This window comes from Pangasianodon hypophthalmus, chromosome 26, assembly GCF_027358585.1.
Source record: "Pangasianodon hypophthalmus isolate fPanHyp1 chromosome 26, fPanHyp1.pri, whole genome shotgun sequence".
Taxonomy (NCBI): domain Eukaryota; kingdom Metazoa; phylum Chordata; class Actinopteri; order Siluriformes; family Pangasiidae; genus Pangasianodon; species Pangasianodon hypophthalmus.
Genome location: NC_069735.1, coordinates 7,733,795 through 7,759,894, shown reverse-complemented (window position 1 = coordinate 7,759,894; position 26,100 = coordinate 7,733,795). Strand labels below are relative to the sequence as shown.

At 38.4% G+C, this 26,100-nt stretch overlaps 1 protein-coding gene across 2 annotated transcripts; it reads right to left on the bottom strand.

Moving 5' to 3' along the window:
- Positions 1 to 3,283: 3,283 nt before the first annotated feature.
- lonrf2 (LON peptidase N-terminal domain and ring finger 2) lies at positions 3,284 to 26,077 on the bottom strand. 2 transcript variants are annotated; one of them, XM_034300147.2, is made up of 13 exons: positions 25,160 to 26,077; positions 24,362 to 25,083; positions 18,634 to 18,752; positions 15,294 to 15,416; positions 14,870 to 15,034; positions 13,751 to 13,943; positions 12,634 to 12,736; positions 10,968 to 11,082; positions 8,126 to 8,247; positions 7,601 to 7,759; positions 7,324 to 7,486; positions 7,054 to 7,203; positions 3,284 to 6,260 (listed from the first exon to the last, which is right to left on the bottom strand). In XM_034300147.2, exons 2-13 carry the CDS (start codon positions 25,065 to 25,067, stop codon positions 6,102 to 6,104), a joined length of 2,277 nt encoding a protein of 758 aa, XP_034156038.2. In that variant the 5' UTR covers positions 25,068 to 25,083; positions 25,160 to 26,077; the 3' UTR covers positions 3,284 to 6,101. The 2 variants fall into 2 exon arrangements, with proteins under 2 accessions (XP_034156038.2, XP_034156036.2); XM_034300145.2 differs by having other exon boundaries at positions 24,362 to 26,076.
- Positions 26,078 to 26,100: the final 23 nt, after the last annotated feature.

Below are 26,100 nucleotides of genomic sequence, written 5' to 3'. Positions count from 1 at the left end.
CTGCCATAATTGTGACAATTAAATTAGATCACTTTGCCACACTTGCCTATTGTATTATGGTATGGTTGTGTATTCTTCAGTTATGGAGAATTAAACAACACAACAAAACATGAGTTTGCAAATACCTCCATCTTGTGGCTCATTTCAGAAATACATAGTACACTTCTGAATATACATTTTGAGGTACATCATCATACAGTATATCCCTAGCAAAACATGTTTTAGCAAAACATCATGGCAACATGAGGCAGGATCCAGTAATGTTCATGAAATAAAACTGTATAGAGAGGGAAATTTCCTGTCATGTATTTCCTGTTTGTTTGTCTGTATCCAGTGACATTACTATATTATTTGCTGTTGCTTTAGTCTTGCTCTGTACTTTAGCTCTTCAAATTAATGTCATTTTTATTAGAGGATCAACAGGGTTAGGAGGCATTTTATCTATCTTGCAAGCAATTGATCTTACTATAAAATATGTGCCAATATGCCATAGATGGACTTAAGGCAGATTCATGAAATGATAACTAGAGTACAGTTAACAAAGTACAATTACTTTGCTTCTCTACTTCCACATTTCAAAAGAAAAAAAATCTTCGTACCTATTCTACCTAACTAATGTGCTAATTTGCTGGTTTACCTCCTAGCTAATACTCTAACTAACTGATTTACTACCTAGCTATTGTGCAAACTAACTGGTTTAACTCATAGCTAGTACACTAGCTAATTGATTTACTACCTAGATATTGTACTAACTGGCTTACCTCATAGCTAGAATACTAACTAACTGATTTAGTACCTAGCTATTGTGGTAACTAACTGGTTTTCTACATAGCTAGAACACTAACTAACTGATTTTGTGCCTAGCTATTGTGCTAACTAACTGGTTTACCTCATAGCTATCATAACTAGTTTTCTACCTAGCTAGTATGCTAACTAACTGATTTAGTACCTAGCTATTGTGGTAACTAACTAGTTTTCTACCTCACTAGTATGCTAATTAACTGATTTACTACCTAGCTAGTATGCTAACTAACTGATTTACTACCAAGCTATTGTGGCAATACTGGTTTACCTCATAGCTATGGTGCTAACTAGTTTTCTACCTATCTAGTGCGCTAACTAACTGCTTTACAACCTAGACTGAGCTAATTGATTAGCACAACTCATATGCCTCTAGAGAGACTATGATTTTTTTCAAACACTGCATCACTACATTTTGCTATAATCATATATTTGTAAAGTCATAAGGAGAGTTTTTAGTATCAGCTACACAGCTTCCTGCTGTTGATATTATATCTCTATTATACATTATAATTATAAATCTAAACACTCATTAGAGTAAGAATGAGCTCTACTGCCATTTTTTTAAGGCACTTTGTATTGTGACAGCTTGCTACTAGCATTCAGATAGTTTGTATGGTCAGAGTTACTAGCTATTGTGCTAACTAATTTATATTTTGACAGGTAGCTATTAGCACTGAACGAGTTTGTATCTTATCAAGCTAGCTAACATTTTAGAGATTATGAATAAAGCTGTTTTTAGTTAGCCTTAGCTCATTTTCCCCCACGTTCCTTGATTCCTTAGTGAAAGAGGCATCAGTAACTAAAAGCAGTGTGTGATTTGAAGTGGATGTCTTTTTCTTTCACACTTTTAGTAAATTTGGGAGTTTTCTATGTTTTCTACTTTAACCTGAATAAAGAATTTGAAGCTTTACTTCAACTTTTAGCAGAGTATTTATTGAGATGAGTAATTGCACTTTACTTGAGTGAAGAATTTAAGTATTTTTACAACTTCTGATAACGGCACAACACAAATATATTAAGATTTTTGGTATGTCATAGTATAAGTAGGCCACATTGAAAATTTCCTAGCATATTTTGAGGAAGACACCAGAAAATAGTGTTTCTTGTAACTTCATAGACAGCAATGTAGCATAACATTGAGCTAAATCTATTTCAGTCAGGGCTGGGCAATATTGCCCAAAAAAAAAAAAAATTCAACTTTATGAACGATTCGTTTACGATTTCAATTTTTTTTTGTTCTTACATAATGCAATTATAAATAAACCGCATACAAGTTTTTTTAATTCATTAGAATGGACTTTGGAAAATGTAGTTGTAAATAGTTAACAGCACCATCTAGAGCAAATAGGGCAAACAATGGTTTTTTAAATAAAGAATATTAAAGAAAGGATATTAAAATTTTTTTTTGCACTATTTGCTATAGATGGCGCTGTCACAATTTTTGCACAACTTACTGAACCCTTCTTTCTCGACAGAGTAAATGGGGACCATGTCTTTCTTGACATGAAATGCCACCACAACTGAAAAGTCAGCTTCTTCTCAAATCAGAGTTCCTTCCCCGTTTATGGAGTGAAATCGTCAAATCAGCATGGCTGCACACAGCATCAGAAATAAACAAAGTAAAACTTCCTACGTTTAAATGAGTTATACTGTATATACACAAGTATTAGCTTTAGATTAATTAACATACAGACATATTTGTTTGTTCAATTTAAAACACTGACCAAACAGTTCGCTGTTTGAGAAAGAAACTATACATCACTCATTCAAGTTAGCTGCCTAGCTTGCTGCTAACAAAATACGATCATGGGGCGTCCATTTTCCCGCTTAATATATCGACCATGCAGAAGTGGAAAATGACATAATTCCAACTGGCAAATTACCACTTAGGATGTAATGTAGCATTATATTTTACATAAACCTGTTGATCTGACTTTTCAAATCTGTACCAATTCCGTATCTCTGAAGAGATATTGAAACTTTCTCTGCTACGAGCTCAGTCCTCGGCGAAGTGCCGCCTGTTTACCTTGGCTTTTTTTTTTTTTTTTTTTTTAAATCTAAGTGTGCAGTGTTTGGGAGTAGCGATGGCTGTACGAGGTGTTTATTAGGTTAAGAAGGCTGTGTTTTTCCTTCCTATTGGGTTAAACTTTTAAATATCATTTATGGATGTTTTAATTAAAAATTTAAATATGCATATTTATATGCATATTTAAATTATACGTACACACATACACACACACATTATACACACACAATCTCAATTAGAACATTTTGAAAATTGCATTAAAACATTAATTTGAATTAACCTAATTAATTGTGAAAATCGCCCAGCACTAATTTCTGTATAGTTATACCTCACATACATGGCCTATTTTACTAGCGAAAAACCATCTATATGTAGCTATTAAAGTAAAACACACAGTAAAGCACAGCATCATCATCATTTGAAACAAACAAAAAAAAAAGTTACACAAACTCATTTTGATGTAAAATATAAAATAAGTTTAATTTCATCTGAACGTACAAATTGACATAAAAATGCAGCATTTGTGCAGTAACCAGGAGGAGATGCTACATGAGAAAAGAGGAGCTACGCAAAAAGAGTCTTGCACATCACGAAAAGGAAGAATCAGTCACAGTGGAAAATGGGGGAAAAAAAAAAAAAATAAAGAAAAGGTCAGTCCAAGGCCTCTGATTTGTCTGTACACAGATGATCACAATCCTTATTCAACAGGTAAAGTTTCACAAACGGCTCACTGCGCAGAAACACAAGGTAAAGGTGCATAGAACATACAATGGTAAAAGTAGTGGACTCAATAGTTTCATTTTTGGATCAGGGACCAAATCTGAAAGCTGTCCAAAATGAGGAAATAAAGACCTTTTGCAACCTGAGACTAAATTAGGGAAAGAGCAGGTCTGTTCTATTTAACTCTTAATATGAATGATACAGGCTACAATAATTTGCTGTCTAATAGGTTATCGTGTTGTGCAATGCTTTCATTTAATCTTGATCACAGAATCAGATTTAAAGTAACTCTGGCAATTGCCTTGCAGCTTCTGTTGTTAAATCTGTGGTTAGGACTTGTTCCAAATTACCAAATGCAAATAAAGCTGACTTCATCGCAGTGCATCTGCCTTATGTATTAAGAAAACATTCTGGGAGACTTTGGTGAGAGATAATGTATACTTAGAGCCCAACACTTCATTTGCACAGTGAAGCTTCCTTGGAGTCATCAGTAGAGTCTAATTTTAAAACTATCAAACATAACTGCCACAATAATGTCTTCAGTAACAGCATATTCTTTTTTTCAAATTCATTTTTCAAACCTGAATGACCAGTATATTGTTTTATATATAGTGTGTATAGTGCTAGTGCAATGGTCATTCTGAGGAAAAAAAAAAATCACATTTTTTGCAGTGTGAAGAAAAAAAAAAAGAAAAAAAAAAAAAAAGACTTTTTGCAGTTTTGTATCAACAACTCGATTGGCCTCAAGTACACACAAAGCAAAATGTAAACAAAACGAGGCAATTTGAATAAATAAAATTTAGAAATCAATTAGAAGTCAAATTTGGATTAAGTGACTGCATTCCTTTTTTAGCAACAAACCATCGAATCGATTCAGTTTCAGTACACTGCTCAGTGCTGCACAGTGACTAGTGGGAATTTTAGAGATCTCATCGACCAACATTTAATTGTGTGGCGGCATGGGAAAACCCTTCACATGGTTTTTGTTTTTCTTTCTTTCTTTCCTTCTGTCTCTTTCTTTCTTTCTTTCTTCCTTTCTTTAAACTACAGGCTTTCCTGAACTGAAATATAAGAGAAAGGGAGAAAATCACATTTAAAAAAGATTCAATTCCAACCAATTCCACTCAAAAGACTCCCCGCCTACCTCTACATTTATAACCTAATCTACTTAGAGAAAAACAACATTCCTGCTAAATATTAGAGAGTTATAAGTTTACAACAGGAAAAGCTGATTATCACATTGATTCTAAGAATCGTCCACATCAGTTTCTGTTTCCTTACTCAGGTAAAAGTCACTCACGGCATTTAAACACGAGCCTCATTGTTATTTCTTCAGTCAACTGATCTCTCTTCACGCTAACAGCTGTGGGGAAACAACCGCTGATGAATTCAGTCATATCTGTTCTGTTAGCTAATTCTGCACTGTCACCTGTACACAGCGTGTAAGTGCTCTTCTCTGTTTTGATGATGACGTGCCTGCGCAGGAGAAGGGTGGTCATTCTGACAGTGATTATCTGATTATAAAACGAATTGATCAGGCTGATGTCCATTTCGCTATGACACGTAACCGTCCAAAAAAACTTCAACTGTGAGAAATATTTGCTTAGCTAGAAAGATTGGACATGTTTAGGCAGCCTATTTGTTAAATAAGCTGCTTACACAACATGTTTTTTTGCAAAGTAACCTCAATAAAAACATTTCCATGTCATTTTAGTGTACTAAATTAGAGAGCTAAAGTATGCTATTAACAAAAATACTCATATTTGGACAAAAAAAAAAAAAAAAAACCTGACTGATAATTTGACCCATTACAGCAAGTTATGTTTTTGAATAATCAATTCATCAAAAATCTTAAAGACTGAAACAATCAGCCAGATTTCACAATTCTAGCCATTTTAATACAGGATTGCCATTTTCCCTTTCAGATACAGTACACATTTCTAATCTTTCCAAATCGGCATTAAGCAAAGCTTTAATAAAACTTCAAAAAGGACTGGAATTTTCTTTCACCGTTTTCACCCTCCACTATGCGGACTGAATAAACGGTTCGATTTCTAACATCACGCTCTTCGATGGTGAATATAACGAAGACTTGTGCAATGTGTGGTTGCAAGACCAGTTTTTGAAGGAGGTAATAAAAAGTTGTGTATAGGCTTAACTAGTACATGATGTGTGAACCACAAGCAGGCCACTGGACCAGTAAACATACCGGAAGCCCATGAGATGCATTTGGTCAGCCTTACACACGTACGAGGCACAAAGCAGGAGTGGCATGTTCACAGCATTCGGTTATCAGCAGAGGGCTTCCTCTTTCAGTTTTTACTACGTCTTTAGCTACAGTCAGTCATTCAGCCTTTTTGTTGTTTTTTTTTTTTTTTGTAAATCAACACAGACTGCACACTGAAGAGAATGTGCGTGTCAGTTTATCGTTCAACGAGTGGTTGCGGATGATGAGAGACTCGACAAGCTGCTTCAGTGGCCCGCTACCTGTCTTTGTGGCTCCTGAAGCGACAGTGACGATGACGATGGTGATGATCGAGGAAGGCCGAGGTCATCGAGGACGCTTCCTGGTGACGAAGATGAGCACTCGGCGGATGGCGATGAGTCTGTCTTTCAGTGATGTCATGGAGAGGATGGTGAGCTGAGCTTTATTCTCTAGAGGCAGCACAGCCAGCAGCCACCAGCACCACGCCGGCCCACTGGGGTTCCCCTGAAACCATGGACACAAATAAATGCAATCATTACTACATCATTCAGAAGGTTGGAACCAGCTCCATTTTAAACGAGGTGATTTTACTTAAGCTGAGGCATCTGTACAGCATTAATCGTACAGAAAAATATGTATAAAAAACTTTTAAAAATCTGATGAAGTTAATGAATTTTGTCAACTTTCAAAACAAAAGTCCAAACCATGACAACTTTTAATTTCAGCTCAGTGTTAGTGGGAATACTGTAACTTTTTAAGAAACACAGTATTATCAAGTAAAGGGCCCAGCGCTTGTTTAGGCTTTTTTTTTTTTTTTTTTTTTTTTTGGCCAGTGCAACCAATATGAAGAGGAAAAAAAAATCAACATAATCTAAAACTAATAACAATCTCATTAAAAATGTGTTATTTAAAAAATAAAATGTATCATCAGTGATATGATGAAGCTTTCTGTAAGGAAATGATTATTGAGCATATATGTAAGGAGTCTCCAGTGTCAGAGCTTTGTAACAGTCCGAGTTATTAATTTTAAGAGAGAGAGAAAGAGGGAGAGAGAGAGAGAGAGAGAGAGAGAGAGAAAGGGAGGTGGGTGAGGGAACGACTGTTTATAAATGATAACAGGAACTAATGTGGAGGCTCCATGACAATCAAATGTAGCTATAAATGAATAAGAAGGTATAATGTGTTGTTAATAAATAAAAATGGTTAGTATTGGTAAAATGCTGTGGCAGAAAGGAAATAACACCCCTATGGGCCGTGCTGTGACTGGAATGAAGTGGATCCTGGAGTGATGTTTCACCTGTGCGTCGGGGTCTTTGGCAGGCAGGTGACCGAAGTGGCTCAGGATCTGGCTTTTCATGTTGTCTTTGAGAGACGTGAACCAGGCTGTGGCCTGATCATACACAGAGTCATGCAGCTTCAGGAGCTCGGTTAGTTCCTCTCCTTCCACCTGAGTTTAACCAAACACACGTCAGGATGGAAGACTTGTGATTTCACACACACACAAACCTTGAAGAATCTCAAACACTCATTCACACTTCTCAGACACAACCCTACAAATTTCTTTTACCTTCTTATCCTCCAAATATTCGATCTTAGCCGTGTTGTAGCCGTCTCTCTGGCCATGGCTGAGCACTTTGAAGCGAGACATGCCAATCGTATCGACCACCGAGCGACCGTCAGGGAAGAACTTCACGTCTCTCACCTCCAGCATGCAGCCATGATCGGCAAACCTGAAGAATGAAACACAGCCAGACTTTACCCATGAGGTGCTTTGTGCCGGGTCCTTTGTGGTCGTGCATTAGAAGTGACGAATGGTCATAAACTGTTGTCTTGGAGCCACTTACCCTCTCAGTTCGTCTGAAATGCACATGCCGAACTGCTTGGTTCCTGTCTCCATGGCCCGGCGAATCATCAGCCTGTAGCGTGGCTCGAATACGTGCAGCGGGCAGGGGATTGTGGGAAACGCCATGGTGCAGACGAAGATTGGAACTTCCTGGTTCAAACTGGAGCGGAAGAATTTGACGATATACAGGATTGTAGTATTACACACACCAATAAAATCACACTCGGTACTACAGGCAGGAATCTTTTTATGGCTCACATGCAGCTTTTATTAGAAAAGAGCTCCGTTTAATAGGCTAAAACAGACTATACTGGCAAACCAAAGATGGTTCAGTTGTTTTATTTTTCTATATAACAATAATATCAGTGCTCAGAAAGTAAAATTAAAAAAAAAAACATGCAAAGGAAAAGCATCCGCTGACATAACACACAACGTAAGCATAGAGCTACAAACTTTCTTGCTGCCTACGCTTTCACGTCTATAACGTGTTAGAAGAATGTTCCAGAATAAGGAAATATAGACTCACTTGGACAATTCTTTCATTTCTTCTTCGTGCACTTTCCTCCTCTCTTCCAGCTCCTCACGCAGGTAGCGCTGAAGTACCTCCTCCATCAGGAAGGTCTTTTTGTACCCTCTTGTGGCCAGATACTGCAATTACAACCAAATCAAGCTTAACATTTATGGCAACTGATCAAGTGTTTCTCACCTTTCAAAGTTTCAATTTTAACTTTAAAGCAGTCATGAGTATGTAACCTCTCCCAACACATCCGTTCATCACTAGACCATATCTGTGGCTAAGATCAAGTGTGCATCACATTTTTCATGAAGACAACTCCAAATACTGAAATCTGAAACAACTTAGAACTGAATTAATCTGGCAACTCATCAGCATATACAAGGAAACTCTTAGAGGGCTGAGCATTGCTCCTTGTGGAACACCATATAGAATATTTGATTTTTAAATGGTCAACAAACCTACCAATGGGTCTTCCTTCTTTTTTTTTTTTTTTTTTTAAAAAAAACCCTTCATATATTTTATGTATATATTTTTCTTTATATTTAATATTTTTCTATAGTTTCTTTTCTATGTTGAAACAGTTATAAAAAGCATTTCACTGCATGTCATACTGTGTATAGTTATGCATGTGACAAATAAAATTTGAATCTGAATTTGAAATGTCACAGAAAGACCAAACCACATTTCACCTTTATTTAGGACTACACTATAATCTATAATGACAGTATAGTGCATATATGACAACTTGTACACCTCTTGTTCAGTACAATTAACAATTTTTTGAAAAAAAAAAAAAAAAAATTATAAAACCGTACTGAAGTAGAAATATTTCAAGTACAGATGCCACTTCATCTAAGCCTATCCAGTATTTGGCTAAAACGGTCAGAAATATGATAATTTAATAACAAACAAGTTTGCTTTCAAGTCATTTTAAAGGTCTATCCAAAAGTGACATTTATTCAGCGCCATGTTTTGGGTTAATGTCTTTATATAATCCAGGATGTGAAAAATAACAATCAATATTTCCATAATTTCATCACATCTCCCTGCTGCTGTGAAGAAAATGATTATCTAAGCACAATACTATTTACAGTACCTCATTATATAAGCTTCAACTGTAATCACAAACACTGCAATTTTCATGTCCTGCCAAATAAGATGTCTACTACTCGATACAATCCACCTTTTTAAGCATAGTTTTGAGCCATACCTTTTTTTTTTTTTTTTAGAAGAGGGAAGAATGCTTATCAATATTGTGATAAATTGTACCAGTACACTTTTCTGAAATTGGCAGAGTGACTCTTGGATGGACCCAGAAGTGCATTTGGCAGACTTTCGTCAGGTTTCAAAATTATGAGCCACCTTGTCAAAGACCTTTCATGCTCAGGATGAGGAACACAGGAATTACTAGTGGTATAGGATGTACTAAGATGTTTGAATGCTTAATGAAGCTAGCAAAGATTGAACTTCATCCTCACTGCTGATTTCCAGGCCATCAGCAGGCTACTGTTCCTACAGAAGGAACATTAAACCATAATATCCAGATGACTCAACGCTGGCCCTTAAACATTTCACACTCAGTGATTAAGTAACACCACCCTCCATTCAAAACTGGTCACGCTGGCGGTGTATGGCAACCCAAAGTTTACAAATGAGTCACCAGTTAGCAACTAGCAACAAAGGTATACACTTCCAGTCAAAACTTTAGGCACACCTGCTCACAGAAGTTGATTATTTAACAATAACAGCATGTCCCGAAGTGGTTTATTCCTCTTATACCAGAGCAATTTGCAAGCATTTTTATTTATTAAAGAAAGATACTAATAACATCACTAACAGTTATGTTTAGTTTTGTGGATGTTCCACAAGATATGTTAGTTCCTGTTATCACTTATGTTATAGCAGCTGTAAACAGTAGTTCCCTCACCAGCCTCTCTTTTTTTCTTCTCGAGGTTAAGATAGAGAAATCACCAATCACTCTGATGTTCCTGTGATTAAAAATTTAAATCTCTGACTGTTACAAACCTGTGACAATGGAGACTCCATCCAAAAAAAAAAAAAAAACACCTCACCATATCAACAATATCAACAATCCATGCTTAGCAAGCATGCTATCCATGCTTTAAAAAAAAAAAAAAAAAATTATCTGGAGTGTCCAACATACAAGTCTCCATCAATGAATTGTTACTATAGAAACAATAACACATTAGAAAAAGCACATTAATATAAACCTGCATTTTGAATTACAGCTGAAACTACTGTCAGAGCTGCTGTTATAGAAAATTAAAATCAATACCGTCTGCCCAATCAGGTTGGAGAATTCGTATGGAATTAGGCAAGCGATCAAAATCAAAACTGAAATCTGAAATTCTTGTTGTATTTTCTCATCCAGCTTCATGACAGAGCTTCACTCAAAATTCCCAAATAGGCTGAGCACTTACTTGCTGCTAATCCTAAATTCTAGATTTACAACTGCTTGTTTTGGGCAATAGTATAGTAAGTTCATTACTGACGTTTATCTTAAATTTCAACAGTAGGCCTTTATTAAAATGTACAAGACAATGAAAGTTGTGACTTGTAGTGTATATAATAAGTTGTGTAACTAATAAAATAGCATAGAGGGGTGTGGAGGCAGCATAAAGGAAGGGAAAAATCTTGAATAAAAGGCATGCTATGTGCTGGAAGAAAGAGGGAAATAAAATAGTTTTGTTCCAGAGTGAACTCATTGGGATGTTGTATCACATCACTGTCTTTCATCTAGCTTACTCATGCGCCAACTTCCTTGTTCACCAGACACGTTACTACAAAACACATGTGCGATGTCAACCCACGTGTATGAAGTCATGAGTACCTCTGAAAGGTTCTCTTTGCATAGAGGGCAGTTGGGGTTATGATCCAGGCAGCGTTCCAGACACTTGAGACAGAAGGTGTGTCCACAGGGAGTGGTGACAGGCTCATAGAACAACCTAGTAAACCGGAGACAGAGAGTACACACGATTACCTTTAATTACCTTTTGCCCGTGTTGTGTAACTGTACCTAGCATTATGATTAGTTTGGAGAACACATTTATAGCATAGTTTTTGAATGACATAGCATGCTGTCTGAGAACATTCCGTTCTACAAAATGTTCTTCAAAACATTGTCACGTTGAATATTCTGACTATAAATTACCAAAACTTATTAAGCTGTATCTCTGCAGCTCTTATTGCTGCGTCAGCTTTTCCAGTTAGGAAGTTATTGTTTTCATGGTTCCTCATCCCCCCCTCCAGAACCCCCCCAATTTTCTCCCCACTTTTCGACCTGCTAATTCCCGCCCAGCAGCCAGCTCTCCCCTTTCACCTGACAGCTACCAACCGGCTAACACGTGCTTCCTCTGAGACTCGTGAAGTCAGCCTTCACATGTGACGCTCGTGGTGCGTCACAGGGCACTGGGAGGAAAACGCTATCCGCCCTCTTCCGCATACATGAGCTCACGGACATCCACGATTGGATAGTGTCGCCGTGATTGACAGAGTACGCTATCCCTCCCACCCAGAGAGCACGGCAAATCTTGCTCCCTTGTCTCAAATGTTTTGAAATTGCAAAATGACCCAACATGCAGCACTAGCGACATTGAAAGCATTTCTCTACTGTAAACCATTTGGAGGAAACATTTTCTCCCTAACACCTCTCCACAAAATTTGCTTTACATTCCTTCAAACCAGCAGCCTGTAAGTTTTAAAAGCTATCTACTGACTGTGATGTGAATTGTAATCTAATACTCACAAGCCTTCCTCTTTCCTTTTCCAGTAAAACAGAAGCCTGACATGCAGAAAGAACCGGAGCCATTGTGTGTGTAACAGATATGGTTGAAATGATCATTAGAGGTATGGAAACACTTTATAAATGCATTTGCAGGCTTGTCCACTGAAAGTTGAACGTGTGTTAACGTTGTGCACTGAGCACTACATCTGGTGTATTCAGTGGATTTGATGAAGCTCATTTCTCTGTGTATAATGAAGCTGAGAGCTGCTGCATGATCAGCAAACATCAGCACTCTTTAATGGAGTCTGAGGGACACAATGTTCCCATTTTCCTGTGCAACAGTGTTATACGTTTGTGTAACACACATATACAAGATAACACAAACATACAGACACACACAAAGAAACAAAAATGGACACACACAAAGACAGACACAGACACACAGTGCTCAGAGAAAGACACAAACACACACAGGCACGTGTACAAAAATACAAACATGCACACTTTGTATTCTCATTACAAAAAGACACAAACACAAAAACACACATATAAATAAAAACACATGACACAAATTATCCCTATTTTAAACTCTTAACTGCTTCTTAATTAAATTCCAGTGTCAAAGGGCACATTCTCATGGTAACCTTTGATTAGTCTTGGTCATTTCTGATTAGTGTGTATAGTAAAATGGTGTTCTGATTTCTAGAATTTGGAGAGAAAGACTTTCAAATCTGGCATAATTTAACTAGGTTTGTCCAAATGTCTAGTTTACCTCATGCACAGAGAACACTCCATGTCTGCACTGTCCAAGAGATGAGACGGTACTGTCCTTGTCCCGCACTGGCCAGCAGGAGTCCGTGGGGAGCTGGGTATATCTGAGAGAGATGAAGAGAAAGACCAGGGAAAAGATAGAGAAAGAATGGTAGGGTTAAAAAAAAAAAAAAACATATGGAAAGAGTGAGACAGACTGATTGAGAAAGCATAGATAGTTTCTGGTCATAAATCTCAAAAGCCTCTATTTTGTTCTTACTCTTTATCTGTTACAAAGCACTGACACTTGGAACTCCTTCAAACAAACATCTCCTCACAGAAAGTGTCACCATATCAACAACTGCTTTACGCGGTATCTGTGTATCTGCCGAGTCTGACTATGCGACGCATGAAATCATGCCGATACAGATCAAGAGCTTCAGTTAATCTCCAAAACATCAGAATACAGATAAACTGTAATCTCAGTGACTTTGACTGTGACATAGTTGGCTGTTTTGAGTATTTCAAAAACTGCTGGTCTCCTGAGATTTTCACACACAATACCCTGTAATGTTTACACAGAATGGATGAAAAACATCCAGTGAGTGTCAATTCTGTGACTGATAACAACCTGGTGATGAGAGAGATCAGAGGAGAATGGTCAGACTGGTTGGAGCTAACAGGAAGTCTATGGTACTGCAAATAACCACTCTTTACAACCGTGGTGAGCAGAAAAGCATCTCCGACTGCACAACCAATCTTGCAATCTTCCTGCGTACACCAAGCCTTGACCTGTATCTGTAGGATTTTAAGCACTGCGCTCCTGCCACGCGATTGGCTGATTGGATAAATGCGTGAAGGAGCACGAGTACAGGCGTTCCTTTAGTTAAACAAAGAAAGCAGCCAAACAAAACAATGTGCATGACTGAAGGAATGCCTAAACAGAAGGATAAAACATAAACAGAAATACAATCTGAGGAAATGTACTTATTTAAAAATGAAATTGCAACGTTGTACAGTACAGGAAGAACAGGTACATTCCATCCAGCTTCTGGCCCACATTCAGTACATGGAGATTTCATAACAAATTCCACAGTCCCACGTTTAGTAAATGTCAGAGCTGTAATTTGAGCACATACCTGTTTTGAGAATCTTGCTGGGAGGCACAAAGGCACTGGCATCAGCCAAGCACTTTCTCTTTACACCAGGAACTACAGGGAGGGAGGAAAGCACAGCTGCCAGACTTTTGGATTCTTCTATGCTGCTCTCTGGCTGATTTAAGGATGAGGAACTCGAACTGTCACAAGCTTTACTACTACTGAGTGCAGGATCCTGTGAGGTGAACACACATTTAAACCAGTTAAGCACCACAATCGTGAGTAGCTTTTTCACCTGTATCTGTAACATTCAGTCGCCTTTCTGTTTTTATAGAGCTTAAAAGGGGCCAAACATTGAGAGCAGATATGGAGAGCAACATGCGTACAGTTCAGTGCAAAAGTTTGTTTTTGTTATTTTTGTTACTGGTGTTAAAAGAAATTCTCTGAAACCCGACACTTAAATGTATTTAATCGATACTGATTGGTCAGAAGATGGTGTCGATGGTGTCGATTATTAATTTCCTGTAACAGCATGCCTCGGGCAATATATCCAGCCGCGTTGATATGTTTATATTAACACACTCGCTGTAATACATTGTTGTTTCCGTGGTAATAACTTACACAAAGAATTTTATGGTAAAAAACATGTAGTTATGGATATTTTCTGTTTTATTTCTGACATTTTCTGTGAGAAGATGCTTATTTGCCATTTTTGGAAGGAGTCTCCAGTGTGAGTGCTTTGGACCAGAGGTTAAGCTGTTCATTTAAGCCTTCTATCACAAGAACGTCGTCAAGATTCTCAGTAATAAGGCAAGCTTTCCAGGTTCTCGGTTAATATTATAAACAGCATTTTATTTTCTGGTGAGGGAATGAATGTTTATAGTTATTTTATAACATAAGTGAAGTTCAACAACATTAACTGTAACTATAAATGGTTAAAAGTATGATGCATTATTCTTTAATCAATAAAAAATAATCACTGACAAATTGTTGTGTTAAGACCCCATTATTGATTATTGTCCTATAACAGCAATCCCCGCTGTATTTTATTCCTTACTTGTTTTCTTTATTTTTATTTTCTACAAACTTTTGCACTCGACTGCACATCATTGTGTGTTATTTATGTGAATTCCGTGTCTGTGGATGAGTGTGTGTACGAACTTTGGAGCAGCCAGCTCTGGCTCCGTCCCTCGTCAGAGGAAAGTGCAGAGAGCTGAGGAGTGATGAAGGTTTGATGCGAGGGGAAGAGCTTGTGGTTTGAAGCGGATGGAGGCGTGTGACCAGACTGTCGTTCTGAAAAATGGAGGAAAACATCTCGCTCAGGATCTGCAGAAAAAGACAGAGGCAGAAAGTTGGGAACATTTTCAAGGAACACTGAAATCTCTGTAAACGTATCTCATCACCCAAGACTATTTGACTTAGTAATAACTCGAGGCAAGCTGATTTTCATTCCCATGTATTCGCTGGGAGGAAATACTGAGCTGATACTGATAATGGTATTACTTTTTATAGATTGTATGTTGTAACATTAATAATCAAGCATTGTGGGGGAAAAAATATATATATAAAGGAGGTACAAGTTTACCTTCTGTGCCTCCAATTTTACAGATGTCCAGTCTGGCTTGAGTGCTACACAAATAAAATATTCCTGCAATGCCTCTTCTCTGCGGTCAGCACAGCAAAGCATCTTGGCCCTAATGTAGTGGGCCTGGTGACAGGAAAAAAAAATAAAAAATTCACAATAATGCATGTATTCTCATTATTGATGTACCAGATCAAAAACAGTCCCAACAGAAAGAGCATTAACATTAAAGCATTAAAGGTGCAGTCTGTAATTTTTAAGATTGTTTCTAGACCTGTAATAAATCATAGAATTTTAAAGATTTTCTAGAAAAACTGTGACTCACATCATCAGCATACAAGGAGTCAATAAATTCTTTCAAATAAGCAGTTAGAACAGAGAGGATCGGTCAGTTTGCCAATGTTTTCATTACAAGTACAATTCACTTTGCAGGCTGTAGAGGGCTTTAAAAATTACAAACTGCAGCTTTAACAGGTGAAAAATATTCTTCGATATGACAAGCGAATTCAAAAAATGAAACGTCTTATTTTATCATTAAAGTCAGCATTTTGCACTGCCTCTCTATCATTAGGCTAATTTGTTCCTTATACAGTATGCTGTAAAAGTTCATTGCTTGAACAAATTCAGGTTTTAAGCTTTTTACTTAGATTCAACAGGACGAGCCTTTCATATGATTTGCATTCTCCTGCTAGTTTGCTTTTATTAAATCATTAAAATGAACTTTTTGTAGCCTAGTTGCAGCCCTATTGAACACTTTACAGTAATAATGAAAAACGATTGTACTAATATTTTAGTTTAAAACAAATTCCATCTATCCATCTTTAGTAAGCACTTTATCCCTCGCCGGTGTCATGGTGGATCCCGAGCCTATCCTGGGAACACTGGGCACAAGGCGGGAAAATTCACTTCAGATGGGACGCCAAAAACACAAAAACTGAATTTTATTAAACACAAACAGATGGAATAAGTAAACAGTAACTTGGCTGATGACCTAACCCACACTACATACCTTAGCACCTTATTTTCTGAAGAACAGGATGAGTCAGTGGAAGGGTGGCTATATAATCTACCACACAATGTAGCAGTGTCATACCTGCTAAGATGATGCCTTAGGGAAATATCATTGCTGCCTACAGCAAGTATCCTTACTGATTATATGACTAATGCCACTTGCGGTATATGGGTTTGTTGCCAGGCGTTGCCCGTTTCAGATTTTTCTTCACTTAACAACAGTTATAAAAGCAGCAGCCAAATCCACCAGCAGAATGCAAGATGTCAAAGCCAAGTAACATTATTTTAACTTGGCCTAATTACACCTACTTCATAATTGGTGCAACATTTACCATAAATAAAACTACTCAGTAATTCTGTTCAATTCTGTTTACTGTGTAAATAGTAAAATAAATAAATAAATAAAAAAGAGCAGTGTTTACTGACTATTTTATCAGGAGTATAATGATTTTTTTCAGGAGGGAAATCATTTTCGCACATACAAAAGGTAAGCGATTATAGTATAAACTACAAATAGGCTATTTTTATATCAAGCAGCATTACAAGGACTTTGCTCAGCTAGAGCAAAATGTCACAGGTCAAATTGAGATCATTATGGTACGAGCAGATTTGAAGTCACCTTTTCTACTAGCAGTTCTACTACTGCAGCACAGAGTGAGTGAAAGAGCTGCGTATCTGCATATTTGCATATCCAGAAGTACAGGTTTAAAATGTTCACCTGCCTCATCAGTTGCCTCGTGCATGGCTGTGCTGGTGCAGTTACACTGCTCTAGTTCCTGCCTTGTGTGTGCTCACTAGGCTTGAGTGATACTGTATCACGATGAAGTGATGTATTGTCCCTATACAGTATTACACTAATATAATAACCAGTCTCATCCGAAAGTATTGGAACAGAAAGGCGAATCCTTTATTTTGCTATGCGCTGAAGACATTTGGGTTTGAGATCAGGAAATGAAAGCTGAAATTCTGATCCATCATCTCAAATTCATCTTTTGAGCTCAAACCCAAATGTCTTCAGCATATAGCAAAAACAAAAGCGTTGCTGTTCCAATACTTTCAGAGGAGACATATATTGATCTGAAATGATTTGCACAAATGTTTTGAACTCTCCAATATTATCATTTCATGTGCTCTTGACTTGCGTAGGATCCCCTGCTTTCTGTCAAAGTAAACGGAAAATGGTTTGAGTTCATTAATGTGAAATAAAATCTATCAGTGTATGCTCGACATGGCTATGTAACTCAAGACAAGTATATACACTATATGGCCAACCGTTTATTGACACCTGACTTTCACACTCATGTGCTTGTTCCCCAAACTGCTGCCATATAGAATGTCTTTGTATGCTGTAGCATTACAATTTCCCTTCACTGGAACTAAGAGGCCCAGACCTGTTCCAGCATGACAATGCACAACACGAGCTGGTGCAGAAGAACTCGAGTGTTCTGCACAGAGCCCTGACCTCTCAGCCTCACTGAACACCTTTAGGATGAACTGGAACACTGACTGCACCCCAGGCCTCCTCTCCCGACATCAGCGCCTGATCTCACTAATGCTCCAGCAGCTGAATGAACACAAATCCCCACAGCCACACTCCAAAATCTAGTGGAAAGCCTTCCCAGAAGAGTGGAGCTTATTATAACAGCAAAGGGGGAATAAATCTGGAACTGGATGTTCAAGAAGCACACATGGGTGTAATAGGCAGGTGTTCACAAACTTTTGACCAGATAGTATATTTAACATCAGTTAACTATATTTATGAGTTATGCCCCCGAAAAAATCTCAGCCAAAAATGATGTATAGGAAAATAATCACCTTTGGAGTGGTACAAGTACATCTGCTTCACATTGGGCCACATCCCACCACCCCATCGTTGATTATTTTTCTATAACATCTCACCACTTGTAGTTCATTCCTTATTTGTATAACGAATCCATTTTCTCCATTTTGTTTGCTTTGCTAATGTGTCCCATCTGTTTGATAAGCATTTATGAAGAAATTTGCACATGGACTGACAATTACTAGAAATAAGCTAAAATCCACTTCTGTCATTTCTGTATAAGGTTTGGAGGAAAAGAAAAAGAGCAAATACAAATGTTGTATGTAGTATTTCCGTGTTTTCGTCGATCAGTTGAGATTAAAAACAAGCGTTGGAATGAAGGAAAAAAAAAAAAAAAAGAAACGTCTTTTTAAGCTTGCTGTTTCTGAGAGAAGAATGTTTCAATGTGGCAAGCAACTGAACAGAGCTCATGAGGTCAGAGAATAATGACCAACACATGCGTGTAATCTTGGCAGAAGAATTTCTGGAAGTCCACAAGTGTGACCTTCTCACCTTTGGTGATGCCGGTAGGAGACGGCAAACGCTGTCCGCGTCCTGGATCGCTTGGTTAAAGTTCTTCATGTCCATGTGCAGCTCAGCTCGCTGTGCTAGCAAACTAGCGATAGAGGACACTACGGGAGAAAGGGGGGGGGGGGGGGGGGATCAGTTGCGTAAATTCAATCATTAGGGACACATCATCATTTCCATGTTAAATTTGGCAAGGTTTTTTGCTTTCCTTCTAAAATCTGCATGATTAACTGGTGTCTTCTAGGCTTTATTAACAGCATTTTGGCATGCAGACCTTTTAAAAGTGCAGTTCATAAGATTTTGAGTAGTTAATGCACCTATAATAGTCAAAATTTCAAATGATAGATTAGGAAAACTGTAATTCATAATGTTGCCTTGTTATTTCCTTTGTTTCAGGCATCATTTTGTGTTTTTCTGGCCCAGAAATAAAGTAGGTCCAGAGCTGGAACAGCTCATCTGTTAAAAGAAAACTCTCAAAGCATACATAGTTTCGACTGACTTAGAACGATTGTTGGGGACTGCTGAGGGGGAAATGGAAGGTTTGTCAGTAATGTTTAGAGTGTTTTTCAGTTGTAGTTCACATCGCAGCCAGCTTTAAAAAAAATAAAATCCTCCAAAATAAAGTTATTGTTAAAGAACTGAACAGATAGCACCAAACCCTGCAGAACCCAAAACTACTGGTGTTGTACTAACAGAGAGGGGGAACAAACTTGCATGTATGGGTATCAAGAGCATAATGTCATATGTATAAGAGTTAACTCTTATAACTCTTATGTATAAGAGTTAAATCTGTTAGACTTCTAGCTAAAAACCTAGAAGTTAACGACGTTAAAACTGCTAGCTGCTAGACAACTGATGAGATGATTTGTTTGCTAACAAAACTAAAGGAAAAACTAACTTGTGGATTATTCTTGCTGATAGTCTGATCACATCCTGCACTGACGTTCTCAGTTACCTGAAGAACAGTAGCTCTTCTGTTGTTTTTGTTTGTTTTTTTTAATATATTGCACTAATGTACTAGCATCATGGTCATTAAATGTGCACTTTCCACCACAATTTCCAACCCTGTTTACTGTCTTTCGCATAGATCTACACACAGATATCATCTTAGTTACTGTTCCTACTGAAACACTAGCCAAACAGTCTATGTGATCCATCAGTGCCTCAACAACGAACAATGTCACTTAGATATTTTCCTCTTCAACTATCCTTGCTCAGCATTTTTATAAATGCCACAGAGTAAGGTAAGATCTTAAACTACTTAAATGTATCGTGCAGAACATATGGCTAGAAGCATCTGCCCTTATTATGTTTCTCCACTCATTTATTCAGTTTTCTTCCTTGATTTTGTCACCAGTCTGTATCTCCCAGCTAAACACACGGCCCCTTTCATCCAAATCCAGAATATAATCCAAGCATATAGCTCCCTAATGATTCCCCACATGGTTCTGTTTACCAGAACAGAGCTTTAACTGCTGACTTATCACTGCCATGACGCACTACAAAAAACCAGGCTTGGCAGGTGCAGGAACGTCCTATTTGAGCTTCAGAGTTTAATACCGTATCTGGGTAAAGATAGATCAAACAGGTCATGTTCACCCAGACCTTATGTAACGTCAACTCGTCTGGAGCTGAAACCTGTTTTCTGATATACCAGAATGTTCCATCTAAAAACAGAACATTCTATCCAGAGCCTCCTCAAAAGGCTTTTTCTTGTAACCGAAAAGCTTTCTCACTCAATAAAGGTGATCAAACTTGTACTCTACACTACTATAAGGCACAGAGAATAATCATTCATCGCAATCTCATTTAAGCCATTTGGCCTCTTGGATCAAAACGTTTTTCCGAAACGTAAAACATCCTAACAGGAACCAGATCAAATCTCCAGTTCCCAAAATATGACGTTTCATAAGCGATCTATTTATGTCCGTCACTTTACGCAGGGAATTCGGGTCAACACAAATGAGACTGGCTCTCTGAAACAAGAGATGCAAATCCCCTTCATCATCGACAATACATTGCCTTTTACTCAAATGCCCTGCTGAAGCGTGACTAATGCGCAAAACCGTGACTAGACACATGACTGGCTGCTTTCAAAGATAAGCTGTCACGTTCAAGCAACAAAGACGAAGAGAAAGAAAAATGAGAGAATCCCACAATCGGGCTGCTTTCCAGCGCGGCGTGTCAATTGAGCATATGTGTTTACTCACTGGCCGCCTTCGCCGCATGTTGTGAGATGATATGAGACGAAACCGCCAATATGAACGCCTACACACTCCATCAGTGGAGGGAGGAAGAGAGAGCGGAAAGAACAGAGAGGCTAAGTCCCAAACCACACAATACCACATTTGGATACAGTCAGTAATTTTGGCAGAACATAGCAGATTTGAGTAGAGATCTCTGAATTGATTGACAGCCAAGCAGGAAAGCCCTCTCTCTGAAACATACACCAAAGATGAAAGGATATGCCAGAGATTAATTTGTAACCTCTTCTTCACTGCGAATACTTACAGTATTTATAAAAAGATTTTAGAATTACACTGTAATCCTGACTGTTCTTTAACGACAGTGCATCTTATATAAGACAAAGTCAAAGTAATTTGATAATATGTCTACTAGGTCCTATGTCAAACTGAATATTTTGACTCATAAACACTTATCTAGTTTTAGTAGCAATTTTGAAAAGCTGGATGGTACGGTAATGAGCCAATAAACCTGCGGTAACGCCCCAGGAAAGTCAACCTCAAGCTCCAAGCTGTGATTGGACAGCGGTTGCAGTTCAGTGTAGCACAGTTCCTACACACTGATGAAAGTGAAACACATCGCAGAAAACTGAAGTGTGTTAACTTCTGACACCATTACAGCATTGAATACCTTACTGCCATACCTTACTGATTGCTTTTCATTGCAGAGGTCAAGCGCAAAGCAATCAATTTTTAGCTTTTCAGTGTGGCACACTGTCTGCATTTCATTTGTTTTCCCCCCAAAAGAGAACCGTGTTAAAAAATGAACAACAAGAGCTATAGCCCAAGAGGCACTCCCAGTTATTTGCTGCCCAGATACTATTCCAATACAACATTTGTTAGAATTATTACTTTATTACCTTACTAATATTATATTTAACACAGCTTCAGACATGAAGCAAGCCAGAGATTCAGGTTTTGCAGTCCAATTTACTGCTGCTTTAGATATAGCAACTTAAATAGCAACCTTATTAGCCATGCCATTTAGTTATCTGAATCATTTCTGAACTTGAAGTTTTTTTTTTCCATCTAAATTAAAAAAAAAAAAAAAAAAAAGTGTGATGCACACTTTTACTAGCTTTCAACAAGGCTATTTCAAGGAAAAATATGCTTTGAAGGACACGAGAAAAACAAAGTAAAGTCTGGGGGCTAAAACAGGAAAGAGAAGAAAGAGGAAAGAAATCTTGCAGAGGCAGCTTTGTGAATAACACTTTTCAGAGGAAAGGTGAGCTCAGAAATGCTTAACCATTATGAACAGGTCCCTCAAAAAGGTTCCTGATAGAATATTTCATCAGTTATCAGAATTGTGACCGTCTATCTTTAGAAAGCCGCTCTCTGGAATTAACAACATTTGCTTGGAAAGCATGAAGCTGTTAAATGAGAGAGGAGACCTCGGTTGCATGTCCCGACACTGTTCATCAGCCAGAAAAACATAGTTTAGAGAACTCAGTGTCCCTGTTCTGTTCACTTGTGATGCGGCTGAGTATAGCCTATAGCCATTTCGCAATCAGTATGTTTTGCTCTCTTCAATTCCATGAAAAAAAAAAAAGGAAAAAAAAAAGTTAAGTCATAAGTGATTGTTAGGTCAAGTCATTGTGTCAGGGAGTAGAATAAGGCTTTTCATATGAACTTGAGATAATTATGTATTTTAATTCATGTATTAAAAAAAAAATTATATACACATATACATACATATATATATACATATATATATATATATATATATATATATATATATATGTGTATGTATGTATGTATGTATGTATGTATATGTGTATATAATTTTTTTTTAATACATGAATTAAAATACATAATTATCTCAAGTTCATATGAAAAGCCTTATTCTATAAATATTCTATAAATATAAAAAGCCTATTCTATAAATATAAAAAATGTGTGTGTGTAATATATATATTTTTTTAAATAAATGAATAAAAAAATAAATAAATAGTTAAATATATATAATTTTTTTTTTTAATTATATATATAATTTTTTTTTATTTTATTTATTTATTTATTTTTTTTTTGAAGAGTACAGATACAGACCTGGACCTACCACAGGAGATAATAAAAAGCGCCTGATACGAGTATGTGACCCGAGACATCCAGACTCACAAAAACGCTGAAATGCTCGTCACTATTGTTCTCTGCTTTTTCTGTTTCTCAATCTGATCTTCAGTATTTTTGCCCTCTGTCACAACCCAGCTGCTTCCAGCCATCTCCCTTACATAAACGGGTCAGAATATAGGGCCTGGTGGGATGAATTAGGTCAGGCCTGAGCAGCTAGCAGACAGAAACAGGATGCAGACTTGCTCAGTAGAGCGCAGATTCCTCTGTCAATCCAGCTTCACGCTGACCCCCTTTTAAATCATGATTTAAAAGCAGCACCTATTCGACCTCATTTACTTAGTTTATTAAAAAACCAAGTCATAAGACAACAACACGATCCAGAGGACAGGGAAGTCTCCTGACACTGCACAATTAAGCCTGAAATTAGATAAAGGTCTATATGGGTCAGAAGATAAAAGGGTTTTCAAAACAGCAAAATATAATAATTATGGGAAAGTCCTTTCGTTTATTAAAAGTTAGTGATGATACTTGTGTACAATGCTTATTTAAGAAAAATGGCAAAATGCATTTTAACTGGGTTCAACAGAAATTCAACATGTCAAGACCTGATGTTTAAATAATTATTGTCTAATTATAATAATTTCAGTCATACTATAATGCATTATTATTATTAGTAGTAGTAAAATTCCTATATTTACAACTCCTTCTATAAAAAGTTCATTTTCCGTTTTGCAATTTTCATCCATTTTACATCTTTGTGTGGCGTTTCCTCGCAATATTACATACATCACAGTAAGCTTGAGCGAACCCTTTCTGTCTTTGACCCACAGCTCTATGCAGGCTGTTTCCTAGGAGAGGAGTACATATCTGTAGTTCATTATTAATACTTTAATTACTTGCTACTATAATTACTACTTCCTATCTGGACCACTGCTGTAAGTGTCTGCTGCTAGTTTTATTTAATAGTCTTCTACTGGGCAGATGACAGGCCGGTGGATGATGTGCCCAGAAACCATCTGCTACTGAAGAAATAAAGTTAATTTGGTTATAATATGTTTGACTTGTATTAAACAGATGGACTGATTCATAACTGCTAACACTGCTGCTGTTCTTTCCTCAGGCTGAGATGAAGGGAGCTCAGGGATATTGTGATCTAGTCTACACTCAGGGTTCAGGTTATTTTTAGAAATTGTTCCAAAAAGGGCATTGAGGAGAAACTCGGGTGTTTCAGACGCAAACAATGTCGCCCTCTAGTCGTTTTATAACTGCTACCAGTAGAAGTAGGTCATGCCACCAGTGCTGCATTACCACGCGACCAGGTTTCACACACACACACACACACACACACACACACACACACACACACACACACACTCTCTCTCAATTATTTAAATCATTACCTAGATCCACAGCCTGGTTATACTTCTCCAGGGCCCCCTGCAGCTCTTGTTTCTTCCACAAGCTTTCCCCCTCGAGCCAGTGCCTCCTGCATTTACTTTCCGCCTCGAACCACTTGTCGAGCAGGCCGCTGAGGATAACGTTGGCCCGGAGGCCGCTGGTGCAGCACGATTTGTTCATGCTCGTGCGGCACGACTTGCACTCGCTGACGACGGAAGCCTCCAGGCACCGTTTGCAAAACGTGTGACCGCACACCAGTGTAGTGGGCTCGGACAGCAAACACTTGCACAGGCGACACGAAAACAAATCGAGCGCGTGCTCCTCCTCGAGCTCGTCCAGGTCGGAACAGGTGGCCGCGTTCGCGCTCGCGCTCGCCTGCAGCTCCTTCACCCGGATCGTGCGCGCGATGCTCTCCACTAACAGCCGCAGCTCCTCCGCTCGCAGCCGGTGCAGCTCCGCGGCGATGCAGTACGAGTCCAGAGCCTCTGCTATCCGACCGGCGCGGGCTAAAGCGTCTGCTTTGCGCAGCCAAAGCCCCCGATCGGGCTGGTGGAGGTCGGAGAGCTGAGATGAGTAGATCTCAATGGCCAGCTCGTAATCCCCGGCCCGGCATGCTTCTTCAGCCACTTCCAGCATTTCTGAACACACACCCGGTGCGCTCGGCTCGCGCGCGAAATGCTCGTTAGAACTCTGGATCCCGGTGTCCATGCTTAATTAATTCAATCTATTACACAGAAATAAATAGTAGTAAGAAAAAGTGAACAATTCTAAGTACAGGGCTTTGGTGATCAAAACGCTACCTCCTCATGCTGGAATGAGTGCACGAGCGGCGGAAATGACCAGGCCTTGACGTCAAAGGTAGAAAACGTGCATTTAAACAGCCTAATGAATTGTGAAGTCATTAACCAGATCACACGCGCTCGCGCTCTCTGTCTAATCGCCTATCAATTACGTAAATGTTTCACAATCCGGATCTCTCTCTCTCTCTCTCTCTCTCTCTCTCTCTACACGGGACGACACTTGTAGAATCATCTAGCAAAAGCATTAAAAAGTTGGATTATCTTCAATGAGACAGAAGCAGTGTTCAGCTCGAGAGAGTGGAGCAGGAGGGCGACAGGGGAAAGAAAGCTCTGTGGTCACCACCACAAACCAAACAAAGCGTTAACCAGTGAACGTTATAGACGCTCGCAGTCACGTTTCGAGCGCGCGCACGAAAAGATCCGACGCCGCTTTGTGATCGGTGCATCAGATTTCCTACAAGGCGCGAGCTCTCCGGTAAACTGCTCTCCGCATAATCCCATCAGCTCCCTTTCTCCTCGATCCGCTACTGACTCCTTTTCCCCTCCGCGCTTTCCAGCACTTCGCCTTCCCATTTTCAAAGCGCGTACAAACCCACTCCGAAAAGTCCATTTTAAACAAAATAACACACGCTAGCTACATAATTTAATAATAATGATAATAATAATAATAAAAAAAAAAAGAGTGATAAACCGGGAGAGGGATTTTCAGCAGGACCGGTCCGTCCTCCCTGCTACATAACAATAAACACCTCACGTTCGTCCCGCCCACTACGCAGCACGTGACCTCCACAGCACCCTCCCATTGGCGCATTATGTAGCTCACTTATATAATGACAAACACGGGTTGTGTAACCCTAAAGGAGGAGATAACATAACTAGCGTCGACTACACTACACCACCTCAGATTACTCTGTCAATCACCCCAAAAAGTTTCTCTCTCT